General features: G+C 46.0%; 1 protein-coding gene across 1 annotated transcript in view; it reads left to right on the forward strand.

Annotated features, from left to right (window-relative positions):
- LOC102829387 (serine/threonine-protein phosphatase 4 regulatory subunit 1-like) overlaps positions 1-13,644 on the forward strand; it is an 80,526-nt gene that overhangs the window by 30,108 nt on the left and 36,774 nt on the right. The window contains exon 5 of the mRNA XM_006839308.1: positions 7,768-7,914. Within this exon, the coding sequence (XP_006839371.1) occupies positions 7,768-7,914 (147 nt within the window). The remainder of the gene's footprint in view (positions 1-7,767; positions 7,915-13,644) is intronic.

Below are 13,644 nucleotides of genomic sequence, written 5' to 3' on the forward strand. Positions count from 1 at the left end.
AAAGAAAAGAAAGAAAGAAAGAAAGAAAATCAGCACAGAGTAAAACCGATGAGTGTATTGTCCACCTTTGCTCCGACGCTCCCTCAGCATTATTCTGTGGTGGGCGTGCTCCCTAGCTTGGTCGTGATGTTTGGTCTTGCACAACTTGTCAGCCCTGGGCCCCCGAACCCGGCAGATTCAAAAGTACGCGATTTCTTATTTCCACTACAAGTTCCCCTAGCTATAAACCCTCGAGCCTTTTAAATATTCCTACCTATGTGGTTCAGAGTTTTGGAACTCTACCCTGAACCTGCTTCGCCTGGTATTCTGTAGTATTGTTGATGGCGAACTTCAGTCTACCTCTACCCTCTACATTTTGATTGTTGACTTTGATTGAAATCCCCACAAGTTAACAGTGCTTTTCCCACATCCTCCTCTGTTTCCTGTGTCTGTTATCCTTTTTTCGTATCCCTTCCTGCCTTCTGAGCTTTATCCCTGGACAAATGCTCTTCTTTGGATCTCTGATGGTTGATGCTTCTGAAGAGTGCCCGTCTACCTGGAAGGGGCTGTCTGTTGTTTATCAGGAAGTTGAACCATGATGGTGAGCTCACTTCTAGCCTTGAAGGGTGTCTGACAGCCGTAGTTGGGGGGACATTCCCCATCTCTGTTACACCATTTGTCCTAGTCTTCTGTTTAATTTCAATGCATTTCTCCTGTTTTACCCAGTGCTTCCTACTGTGATGCCTTTCAGAGCGGTCAGCAGTGGTAGCTGACCCCATTTAGGTTTACTGGTGTCAGGGGCCTGGAGGCTGGGCTTCATGTGGTCCAGCTGTACTTTGAACTAATTGTTTTCTTTCATGTTTGATTATCTTTATTCTCCTCTGCTGTGGGTGGGGAGAGTGCACTATATTTAGATCTTTTTTTCTTAATGACATTAATGTGTATGTGTGTGTATCCATGTATCAACGACCCATTCATCCACCTTACCATCTATCCATCCAAAATAATAATACTGTTGTTATTGCATTGTTATGGACTAGCTGATGGGATTATGGATGGTGTTGTAATTACAGGTTCACTAGCAATGTGAGAAGATTAGCCTTTTAGGCTTTCTTTGTGGCCCCACCCCCTGGAGAGGCCCACTTTTCTAGTGTTGTGCTTTAAGTCTCTCTTCCTTGTGGCAAAGCCATCAACCTGACACCCAGCTTCATTCGTTTCCGTGCATTTGACATTTTCAGCGATCAGTTAGTCTTTGGTGTTTTGATTTCTAATCCTGTGAGAAGTCTACATTATTCCAAAGTCAGACATAGGAAGAATACATACAGGGAAGTCTGACTCAACCCAGGCCCATCCGCCACCCCCACCAGCCCCAGTAGGAAAACATTTTTAGTAAGTTTTGGTTTGTGTTGATCTAAAAAGAGAGAAAAGCACAAATAAACAGCTCTAAGCAAATATGTCCTACCCTTGTACATATGCGTATCTTTCCCCGTGGCTCCACCCCTTGCTGGTGAGAAGGCAGCACTTCGCCTACGTGCTCTACCTTGTTTTACTCGATGTCCGGTGTGGCCTTGACCAGTCCCTTTGATTTGTGGGGTCTTCATTCTTCTCCATGGTGTGAGGCTCCACCGGGGACACCTATCAGCTTATTGGTGACCTTCAGGCGGATTCTAGTTTTCACCATTTCAGAACTGCTGCATCGAATTGTCTGTGGTAGGTATGGTTGGTCTGAGGGTAAATGCTTTTGTAAACTTATGATCTGCCATGTTTTCATGACGAGGCTGTGTCCAAAAAATCACCTAACACTGATGTTCAGAGAGTGGACGAAGGACCATGGCTTTCCTTACCTGAAGCCTACTGTAACCCTGTTATGGTTGAACAGTTTAAAGGGAGTGCTTGCTCTTTTACCAGTGGGTTGGCTCAAGGGAGAAATATAAGCCCGCTTTTTTTAAAAAAAAATGTTTTATTGTGAATTATGTGATCGTTTACATGGGAGAACATTAGTTTTACATTCATCCTATAGTATATCGTTTCATTGCTATGGTTACAATCCCTTTCATGCATCATCAACCATCCAAAGGGCACACACTACAAACATCTTTTTTTTTTCCAATCCTGAAGAGTGAATAAGGAATGTAGTCTTGGGGGTTCCACCAAATCTCTATCCAACCAGCATGCCTAATGTCATTTTTATGACATTGAGTTTTGTTCCACATTTTTCTAACATTTTTCTATGCAGGGCCTTCTTACATGATCCCTTTCAGAGCAGTTGGTAGTGTTAACAGGGCACCATCTTGTTCTTCTGGTCTCAGAGTCGTCATGGAGACTGGCGTTCATGTGTGCATTAGCCCTGCTCTCTGAACATCAGGTTTAGATGATTTTTGGACACAGACTCCTCCATCTCCTCACGTGGTCCCTATCCCAATGCCACGCAGTGTTTGTTCAGACTCTCTTTGAGAGTCCAGTCACCTTGCCCAGCCCTGGGGAGGAGCGGTGTGCAGGAAAGACGTCTGTGACATTGGCTTGTGCTGATGCATCGCCACCATATTGCTTTCTTGGCTCTTGTCGTCCTCTGGCCTGTGGTCCCGCGGCGTGGCACTTCTATTGACTTTTCTTTGCTTTTGGATAAATCCTTGAAAATTAGATTAGCCTGGAACCAAGGACCTGACATTTTCCTGGCCTTTGTCATCTGTTATTACAGTATATTTGGTTTCCAAAGGGTGGAGGTAGGGGTGGGGACCCCCAGATGAACCTGATGCTGGGCCTCCTGTCTGCTGAGGGGTTGCACTGAGGTGGCAGGCGCCCCACTGCCCACTGCGCTGCTTCTGCCCTTCAGTAGCACCCCCACCCATGACCAATCCTGGCCCACCCTCCCCCAGCTACTCACCATGTTTCTGGAACGGCCTTCCCCATCTTCCTGCTGCCTGTACTTCCTATTCCTCCTTACAGGGCTGTCCCTCCACCACCTTCATTCTCTGTCCTCTGTCATCCACCCAGAGCCCTGCAGTCACCCCTCCTCAGCTTATCTCCTACTCCCTCCCCCAACCGCCCAGCCTAGTCGAGGTCACCTCACCCACTGATTGGAGCCATTGCAGACTGATGGAGTCCTGTCGCAGCCGGATTTGTAGTCTGTGGAGACTGTGTGTAGTCTGTGTGGACACTGTGTGGACACTGTGTGTGGTCTGTATGGAGACTGTGTGGACACTGTGTGGAGTCTGTGTGGAGACTGTGGAGACTGTGTGGACACTGTGGAGACTGTGTGGAGTCTGCGTGTAGACTGTGTAGGGACTGTGTGGAGACTGTGGAATCTGTGTGTAGATTGTGGAGACTATGTGGAGACTGTGTGTAGACTGTGGAGTCTGTATGTAGACTGTGGAGTCTGTGTGTAGACTGTGTGTAGATTGTGTAGACTGTGTAGTCTGTGTGGAGACTGTGTAGACTGTGTGTAGACTGTGGAGTCTGTGTAGACTGTGGAGACTGTGTGTAGACTGTGGAATCTGTATGTAGACTGTGGAGACTGTGGATAGACTGTGGAGACTGTGGAGTCTGTGTGTAGACTGTGTGTAGACTGTGGAGTCTGTGTGTAGACTGTGGAGACTGTGTGTAGACTGTGGAGACTATGTGTAGACTGTGTAGACTGTGTGTAGACTGTGTAGACTGTGTAGTCTGTGTGTATACTGTGGAGTCTGTTTGTAGACTGTGTGTAGACTGTGTATAGACTGTGGAGTCTGTGTGGAGACTGTGGAGACTGTGTGTAGACTATGTGTCCACTTCCACCAGCTCTTTCTTCCCTCCCCTTCCTCAGGGAGCCACCATCCCTAACAACATGGGTCTCCCCTTCAGCCTGGCATGACACCTGAGTAGCTCAGTGTCTCCTCTGGAGTCCTTGCACCTTCCTTCCCTAAGTGGTACCGCACTGTCCCTCCTCCGCGTCTCCACACAAGCCTCTTTGGTCTAGCTACCTCTCGGTGGTTGATTCTGGTTTCTTGTATGGCATTTTGATGTCCCCCAATCTCGCACCTCAGCAATTCCTCGCCTCTCCTCCTGTATCTATAGGCATGTTTTTCCCTGGTGACTTTGTTGAGTATTTTGAAGATGTTTTTTTTATTGGGTGCTCACCAGGCACTTCATATTGCTCTTGCAGGACTAGTGGGATATAAAGGTGACAAGGGCATGTTTGCTGGCTTTTGTGGGTTTCATCATCAAGCCAGTCTGGACTGGGGTCCCCGGAAGCCTTCCTCCTCGGGCTGCTTATAGTAATGGTTTGATAGCAGTAGTGCTCACACTTCTCTGGGGCTCCCACCTTTTTGTTCATTAGATCATTTCATCCTCACAACTACTGTTTGTTGCTGTTAAGTGTTATTGAGTTAGTTCCGACTCATAGCAACCCTGTATAGGGTTGTCAAGGAGTGGCTGGTGACTTTGATCGCTGACCCTGTGGTTCAAACTGACCTTGTGGTCCAGTGCATATCCTACAGCACCACCCGAGGACTCCACCCTTTGAGGTGGTGGTTGATGGTTATGTGGGTGGCACCTGGTGGGTGTTCTTCAGGGTGTCGCCTTTGAGGTTTGTTGTTGTTGTTGTTGTTAAGTGCCATCGAGTTGATTCCAACCCATAGAGACCCTGTATAGGGTTTCTGAGGAGCAGCTGGTGAGCTTAAATCGCTTGCTAACCTTGCAGTTCAAACGGCTTTACATTCTGGCACATTAACCCACAGTGCCACCCCAGTACTCCACCCTTTGAGGTAGGTACTATTATTTTACAGATGAGGAAAACAGTGCTGATCAACAGGGGGAGAAATAAAGAAGAGAATTTCAAATTCTTATAGAATTTTGACTTTCTGGATGAATCCATGCGTGTTGTGTGTTGTTCAGTGCCGTCGAGTCGGTCGTGACCCTGTATAGGCTTTCCAAAAAGTGGCTAGTGGGTTTGAACTTCCAACTTTATGGCTAGCAGTCCAGTGCTTACCACAGCACCACACTGACTTTGTCTCCTGTTCTAGATTCTCAACCCCTTACAATAGGAAGCTGGCACCTGGTGGGTGTTCTTCAGGGTGTCGTCTTTGGTCCCTGAATGGTGTCACCTGCTCTTGTGGGCCTGGGCTAGGAGCATCTGCCTACAGGTGACCCATCAGTCCAGGGCAGCTGTTCCTGGACAGCTCACATGAGCCTGTCTTCTTCACCCTCTGGTGGTCTGAGGTAAAGACATCCTTGTCATCGTGGGTGATTGTTCTCAGTGCTTCTCCCAATCCTTGTGGATCTCCCCTCTCCTGCTCTCCCAGCTCTCGGGACCACTTTTGTTGTCACCCTTCTATGATGCCCCATTGCACCTGCAAGAGTCACCAGAGTTCTTAGCTGGGCATTGAACACCTTTCCCAGCCTGGCCTCAGCTGGCTCCTCAGCCTCCCATCTACCTCGCTGCTGCTGTCTGGAACATTCCAGGTGTCTCCAGAGTGTGCCCTGGGCTCATCTCTTTGTGCCTTTGAATATATTGTTCTCTGAGCCTGGAAGGCCTTCCTGTGTCTTTTCCTTGATTGATGGATTGTTCCTGGGGCTGCTGTAACAGAAATCTATTACACTGAAGATGTTTGCACTGAAGGTGTGGGCAGGCCCGCGCTCTCTCTGAAGGCTCAAGGGGAGGGTCCTCCTCGCCTCTCCCAGGGTCTGTGGGTTGATGGCCATGTTCCAGTCTCTGCCTCCTTATTCTTTCTTGCAAGGACACTTGTCATTGGCTGTAGGACCCAGCGGAGTAATCCAGAGGGCTCTCACTCAAGATCCTAAATCTCAGTTAAAAAGACCCTTGTTCTAAGTAAGGGAGCGTTCGTAGTTCCAGGGGTCTGATGAGAACATTCCTTTTGGGGGCCCACAGCTGCCCAGCACACTTGACAGTCTCCTGTCTGGTGGCACCTGGCACCACATGGGATGGCACAGGCAGTGACTGAACTGGTGGTCTGTGTCCTTGTGAGTTTCAGCCCCCGCTGTGCCAGCCGGTCAGTCAGTGCGGGCTCCCATCAGCCTCCTCGCCTGGATTGTGGCGAGGGCTGCCTCGCTGACCTTTGAGCTTCAGTCTTCCGTCGCCTCCAATTTCCTCTGAGCACCACTGTCAGGGCCATCTATCTAAGTGCTGTTTCCATCCTGTCACCGGGCTGGGAGCCTTAATAAGTTTGCCTCCCCGACATCAGTCTCGCAGGCTGGTGAGGTGACCCCTGCTCTCTCTCATAACTGCTGTTACCTAATCATGTGTGACTCCATCTACACATGGCTGGGTCCCACCGGTACCCCCTGCCCGGCCCCTGTGCACGTGCGTGGTAATGCACACGTTTCATTCCTCACTCCTCTCTGTGTGCACATCTCACTTCCCCCAGATGGCTTTCAGCTTTTTAGGGTGGTCCTGTATCCTGGGAGTGCTCTGGGCACGTGAGTGCACTTACAGCAGAGGGGACAAGCCCCTGGGTCCCCGTCTTCTCCACACACGCGGGGACTCCCAGTGGCTCTTCTTCGGGGCCCTCTCACCTGACATAGCACACATTTAGGCATGCTGCACGTGAATTCTCAGGCTGGAGAGGAACGGCGTGGTGTGTCCAGTCCCTGAGCCTGCAGTTTGGAGGCAGCGTTCTGTACTTCTTCTGTCAGGTCCTAAGGGTGGGTGTGCTCCCCTGGAGCTTGCTGTGCAGGTGGGAGTGATGGCATACAAGTGCAAACATACAGGTCCGTACGGGGACACACACACACACACACACACTCATTCGCATGTCTGTAGATTCTGGTGTAAACGCTGTGAAGAGAGCGGCCAGGGTGCTGCTGGAGTGTAGAGTGGGACCCAGGAAGTAAGGGTGCGGTTAACCTAAGAGGGCAGGGAAGGCTGGGTAGGGGTCAGGTAGGCAGAGGGAACAAGGATGTTGGGGGCTGAGGAGTGTCCTAGTCAGGGGCTTCAGGAAAGAAGTGTGAGAGGCAGGCCAGAAGACTGGTGTGGGTCCCACAGAGAAGAAGGCATGGGGAGTCTGGCCTGGACCTTGAGAGCAGACCTACTTGTGCTGTGCTTTACCTTTGGCCACATTTACTCTCTCTCTCTCTTTTTTTTTTTTTTTGTTAAGTTTTTATTGTGAATCAAGTGATAGTTTACATGGGAGAACATCAGTTTTACACGTATCCTTTCATATTTCATTTCACTGCAATGATTACAATCCCCTCTGTTCATCATCATTCAGCAGGATTGCTTCTATTTCATCTGTTTGTTTGTTCTTTTCCTTTGGATGTGCACCAAAACACTCAGGGATATGCAATCATTCAAACAACCAAAGGACACACCCTGTGAGCCTGCCCCCCGGCCGCCAGCACATAGCCCCTCTCCCTCCATGAGTCTAGAGCCCTCAGCTGCTCCATTGTGCCACATCATCATCTCTTCCTCCATCTCTGGTGTTGCTGCTTCTCTGGATAGGGTCCCACACTCTGCTTCTGCTTTTTCCCTTGATGGTCCCAGGCCTTCCATTTCTGGATTGCAAGATCAACCACTCCCTGATTTTTGCTACAAAGTTTCTACCTTTATGGTTGCAATAATCGCAGTTAATCAGATCACAGTTACTCATTACTGAATCATAAGAGTCTTATCCCCATATCCTTTCACTAGACCTGTCCAGACAAAATGAAATCCACTCAGTAGGGATTCTACCTTCCCCCATACATTCTGAAACTAAACTCCCTCTTGAAAACTTATAAGCCAGTCACTTTGTGCCTTTACAGGCCCCGCATTTTTGGTAGCCAATGACTAAGTTGCTTGCATTTCTCTTCTAGGTTAGAAAGTCCAGTCAGGAAGTACTGCTGATTCTTCTGGAACAGGATCTAATTTTTCAGCACGACATTGAGAACAAAGTGTGTCCAGTCCTACTCCATCTCTCGGCCCCTGACAGTGATGATGAGTACAAGACCGAAGCCGTGAACGTGAGTCTGTCGGGCTGGCTCCCAACCCCTTGGTGAGACATTGTTGCTACTGGCTCTCGTGCCTTGGACTCTGGTCATCCAGGTCTTCACTCTGAAGGAGGGAGCCAGTGGCCTCAGGTGGAGAAATCTCACAGCTCAACTTTGAGTAGGCTCTGGAAATGATTGTCCAAATAGCACTGGCTGTCTTAGAAGGCACAGCTTGGGAGAGTGGATTGACATGGGCTTAGCAGAGGCAGTTGGCTTAGCCGTCTGCAGATGTACTAAACAGCCTGCGTGGGCCATGCGTGGGCCTTGTCTCCCAGAGGAAGGGACAGGTGTGCTATGCAAGATACTTGTAGGTGTAGTTTGACAATTTAAAAAAATTAATAGAAATGTGTATCTGTCTTACAGATTCAGACAAGACTTTATTTTAACTGTGTAAGCAAACATAAAGAAGGGTTTTGAAGAACAAAGATATGGCAGAAATATGTGCAGCACTTTGGAAATTATTTGCGCTCATATTAGTTTAAGACATACAGTTCAAGGAATAGCAAGAATACTAAGTTTCTTCTGCCTTGGGAAGTTACTGTTGCGTGGTCCTTGGGTTTGTAAGACGCTATACTCAGTGTGGATTGCACTATACAATCCAAGACGTTATGCTTGCTTCTGGAGCTTCCTTGAGCCAAAGGTGGTGGTCTTGTACCATGTTTCACGTTCCCTGGGTTGTTCTCTGGCCTAAGCTCTGCGGCTGAAGGCCAAGTGCTCTGTGGTCAGGGGAACCTGCCTTCCTTTTGCTGAGTCTCCTCCATAGGGCCTGGCCCAGCCCTTGTGTTTCCATCAGAGCCATCCTGAGCTTTAGAATGATGCCGATGTGTTAGGAGAACCCTTAAAATGAAAGGGTTTAAAATCCACGAACCTTCGCTGTGAGTAAAATAAAAGATAACGGAAGGTATTTGTTTCTTTGGAACAAGGAAACAAAGGAACAGTGTCTTCAAAGTTCCTTTCAAAGTCAGAAACATTATTCATCATGGAGCTAAAAATTGTATTATGGCATCAGAACATTTGGCAATTACTCTTCATTTATATAAAAGTTTTCCTCAGCTGCGCGTTAAAGGTCTGGCTTTTTAAGCTAATTTAATTTTCTGCATATCCATATGCTTATAAGATGAATCAGGTTGAAGAATAATTGATTATTAAAATTCAAATTCCCCAGGGTTCTTTTTATAAATTCTAAGTTTCCAAACAAGAAATTAAATTTATATTGCAAAATGAACCTGGGTGAAATAATTTATTTTGGGTTTTGGCAGTTGTTCAGTGAACTCTGCCAACTAGATCTTCTTTGTTTGGAGGTTGGTTATGACTGACAACCAAATGTCTAATTCCTAAACACTGATCATACCGTGGAAAATAATGCTAATGACATTTTTGCTTGATTTTTTAAATTTGATATTGTTTCCAAACACTCCATTCTTGTTAGCACTATTCTTCTTTTTTTGTAGACATATTTAGAAATTATAATAAGCCTTCAAAAAGTTATCTTCACAAATCGCTTGCAGAACAAATTAGCTCGCATAAATTGCATTTTCCACTCAAAACTGAGTTGCTAGTATCGTTACTTGAATGTATAAGCTTTCAAATGAGATTGCATAGAGCAAGAGTGGTCTAGAGGCAACCACCCCGCCGCCCCAGGCCTAGCCCATTTCATGTTTTCTCAGGTGCCTTTGGAGGCATCTTGCTTCTCTCCCCACTGAACTGTAATGGGAGCAGCATTTGGGGTGTCCAGTCTGGCTCATATTCTGAGTCAGCTGTTCTGCCTCTTCCTTCCCTGGGAGCCTGAAGGCCAAGGAACCTTGCAGAGGGGAGGTTCCTCGTAGGCACGGCCCCTTAGCACAGGCGGTGCTGTTTTCTTTTGGGCAGGGAATTGATTGGGACGGTTAAGAGTCCTGGTGTGGTGCTGTAGAATCAGAATTAGACTGCTATCCACAGGGTAAGTGGTTCAAACACACCAGCCACTCCTGAGAAACCCTTTACAGGGAGGGTTGCTATGCGTTAGAACTGACTCAACCACACATATAACAACAACAAAAATAGGTGGAGTGTCACTATAGCCCTGGTGACTTAGTAGGTTGTGCATTGGGCTGCCAACCACAGTACCAGCGCTTTGAATCCACCAGCGTGAGAAAGGCTTTCTGCTCCTGTGGAGTTGGAGTTGACTAGATGGCAGTGTTTGTTTTTGTTTGTTGGCTTGTTTTTTAAATACGAGGGTGAGTCAAAAATTATCCACACTGTGACTGTAGAATTTATTTTATTCGACTTTAAAACTTTTAGAAGAGACAAATATATAATTTTTTAATATCATCTCCTTTCTTTTCAACACACTTTGTCCATCTGTCATCAAGCTTTTGTATTCCCTTATTGAAAAATGTTTCAGTCTGAGCTTCAAGCCACAAATGTATTGCTGTTTTCATTTCATCAGAGGTGAATTTTCATTCTCCAACAGCTGCTTTCAGGACCAAACATGTGAAAGTCCGATGGAGCAAGATCAGGACTATAGGGAGAATGGATGTTTTACCACCTCAGAACGAAGGTTTTGGAGACTGTCAACAGTGTGGGCAGAGGTGTGTGGACGTACATTGTCATGCCAGATCACAGCACCCTTGGATAGCAGTCGTCCTCTGTCTTTAAGTGGAAGTTTAGGCATCAGCTCTTCAGTGAGCATCTCAATGTAATGGAGCTCTGTTGATTGTTGAACCGTTTTCCTGATGATAGCATTCCAATACTGACCCTTGAGATTCCCAGGAAACTGTAAATATCAATTTTCCAGCCAATGCTTGAATTTTGAACTTTTTCTTGGTCAGCGATTAAGGATGCTTCCATTCCATACTCTCAGGCTCCTAGTGATGAATCCATGTCTTGTCACCAGGAATGATTTTTTTTTAAAAAGAAACTTTTACCTTTTTTTGAGTATTGGTCCAAATTTGTGTTTGCAGATGTCCAAACGCTTCTGTTTAAGCTCCTCCATGAATTGCTTCAGTGCTCATCTCGTGCAAACATTTTGAAATCCCAGTCTGTTGTGGATGATTTCATAGGCAGAGCCGTGGCTGATTTGCAAATGACTTGCCACGCAATCCATGGTCACCTGTCTATTGGACATGATCATTTCACACGCGCGCGCAAAGTTGTCATCAGCCGTGGACGTGGACGGGCATCCAACTCCTTCTTCGTGGCTGACATTGGTGAGCCCTTCCTTGAACTTCTCTATCCATTCATACACACTTCTTCACGACAAAACACTTTCTCCATACTGTGCTCAAAGTCTTCGGAAAATGTCGGCCCCAGGCACACCCTCAGACCACAAGAAATGGATCACCGCACACTGCGCTTCCTTCGTGCAGATCACAAGAGGGGCAGCCATTTCTCCTGGCACTGCAGTTCCCAACCGAGTGACGTAACAGGCTCACACCTGCACAGCAGTGACCTTGAACGGAAAGTGCAGCCAACAGAAGTTTTAAGAGAACCAGAGGGCGGATAGTTTTTGACTGACCCTTGTATGTAGACTGTGACTGACCTTTGTGTTAGAAATGATGCTGGTGATCGTGTGATAGAATTTTACAAGACTAGCACTGACTTATAGAAAATACCTTTTTTCAACATCATAAACAGTGACTATACACGTGGACCTCAGCAGATGGAACATGCAGGAACCAAACGGACTGCATATTGGGAAGACTTGGTGAGAAGCTCAATATTAGCAGCTGAAACAATTGCTCAGATACAAGTTCAGGCTAAAGCTGAAGAAAATGAAAACAAATCCAGGAGAACCAAAATATGAATTTGAGTACATTCCAACTGAATTTAGAGATCATCACAAGAACAGATTTAATGCATTAGATTCTAATGACTGAAGACATGAGGAGTTGTGGGTTGACATCAATAACATCATATATGTAGAAAGAGAAAGGTCATTAAAAAGACAGGGAAGAAAGCAAAAAACAAAGTGGATGTCAGAAGAGACTCTGAAACTTGTTTTTGAACGTAGAGACGCTAGAGTGAGTGGAAGAAATGAGGATGTTAAAAGAACTCAAATGGAAAATTTCAAAAGGCAGCTTGAGAAGACAAAGTAAAATATAATGAAATGTGCAAAAATCTGGAGTCAGCAAACCAAAAGGGAAGAACACTCAGCATTTCTGAAGAAAGGACTGAAGTAATAATACATGCTTCAAGTTGTAATATTTAAGGATTCTTGTGCACGGTCACTATGAGTCGGAACTGACTCCACAGTACTTAAAACACACACACATATGGGCAAAATATTGAATGACTAAGAAAGTATCAAAAGAAGATGGAAGGAATACATAAAGTCACTGTACCAAAAAGGAAACATATGATCAAGAACCAATGGTACTGAAGGAAGAAATCCAAGCTGCCCTGAAGGCATTGGCAAAAAACAAGGCTCCAGGAATTGATGAAATGCAAATTGAAATCGTTCAACAGTGACGCGTTCATTCGTCTATGCCAAGAAATTTTGAAGACAGCTACCTAGCCAAGTGATTAAAAGAGATCCATATTTTTGTCCATTCCTAAGAAAGGTAGCCCAATGGATTATTAAAATCATCGAACAATATGAGTATGTATCACATGCAAGTAAAATTTTGCTGAAGTGAATTTTAAAAAGTTTGCAGTAGCACGTTGACAGAGAACTATTAGAAATTGAAACCAAATTCAGAAGAGCACCTAGAACCAGGGATATTACTGCTGACATTAGATGGATCTTGACTGAAAGCAGAGAATACCAGAAAGATGTGTGTTATTTATTTATTTAGTTTTACTATGCAAAGGAATTTGTGTGGATCACAACAAACTATGGATAACACTGGGAAGTATGGGAGTTCCAGAACACTTAACTGTGCTTATGAGAAACCTGTACAGAGAGTACGAAGCAGTCATTCAAATAGAGCAAGAGGATACTGAATGACTTAACATCAGATTGTATCATTTCATCATACTTATCAGTCTGTATGTTGAACAAATTGTCTCAGGATTATATGAAGAACATGGCATCAGGATTCGGGGAAGACCCATTAACAACCTGCGATGTGCAGATGACATTAACCTTTCTTGTTGGAATCAAAGAGGACTTGAAATGCTGATGAAGATCAAAGACTGGATCTTTCAGTGTGAGTTATACCTCAATGTGAAGACAATGAAAATCCTTATAACTGGGCCAGTAAATAGCAGCATAATAAACAGATAAAAGGTTGAAGTTGTCAAAAACGTGGTTTTGGTTGGACCCATCCATGCTTATGGGAGCAGCAATCAAGAGATCAAGTGACAGGAGACTTCTGGTTTGGTGGCGGCAGAGCAGAGTCAGGTATGACAGGCTCCGTAGGGGAGGATCTGAAAACCCAGAGACGTAGCTGTCACAAAACTGCACCAGAGCTCTGGATCTCGCATAAGGGTCGGGTTGTCAGTTTCCCCCAACCGCCAGTGGAAAAATCACAGTGTAAAGGAAAACATTATGATTTAGAAATCAATCGGTCAAGAACACGGGACTCCCTCTGCGGCCATCCTGTCCAGGCGGAAGTCAGAGTGCGGGGCTACAGCCAGACTGGCTCAGGGAATCTGTGCTAAAAGCAATGCAGTGACATTTGCAAAAGGAGGTGTGGGGGGATTCTACACGTATTTTTCCCTTCTCTTCCCTGTTGTTCCTTCTTTGCCCAGCCAGGATGCCTTCAGGCAGGTGGGTAAGCA

The sequence above is a fragment of the Chrysochloris asiatica genome, unplaced genomic scaffold (assembly GCF_000296735.1).
Source record: "Chrysochloris asiatica unplaced genomic scaffold, ChrAsi1.0 scaffold00023, whole genome shotgun sequence".
Classification (NCBI taxonomy): Eukaryota; Metazoa; Chordata; class Mammalia; order Afrosoricida; family Chrysochloridae; genus Chrysochloris; species Chrysochloris asiatica.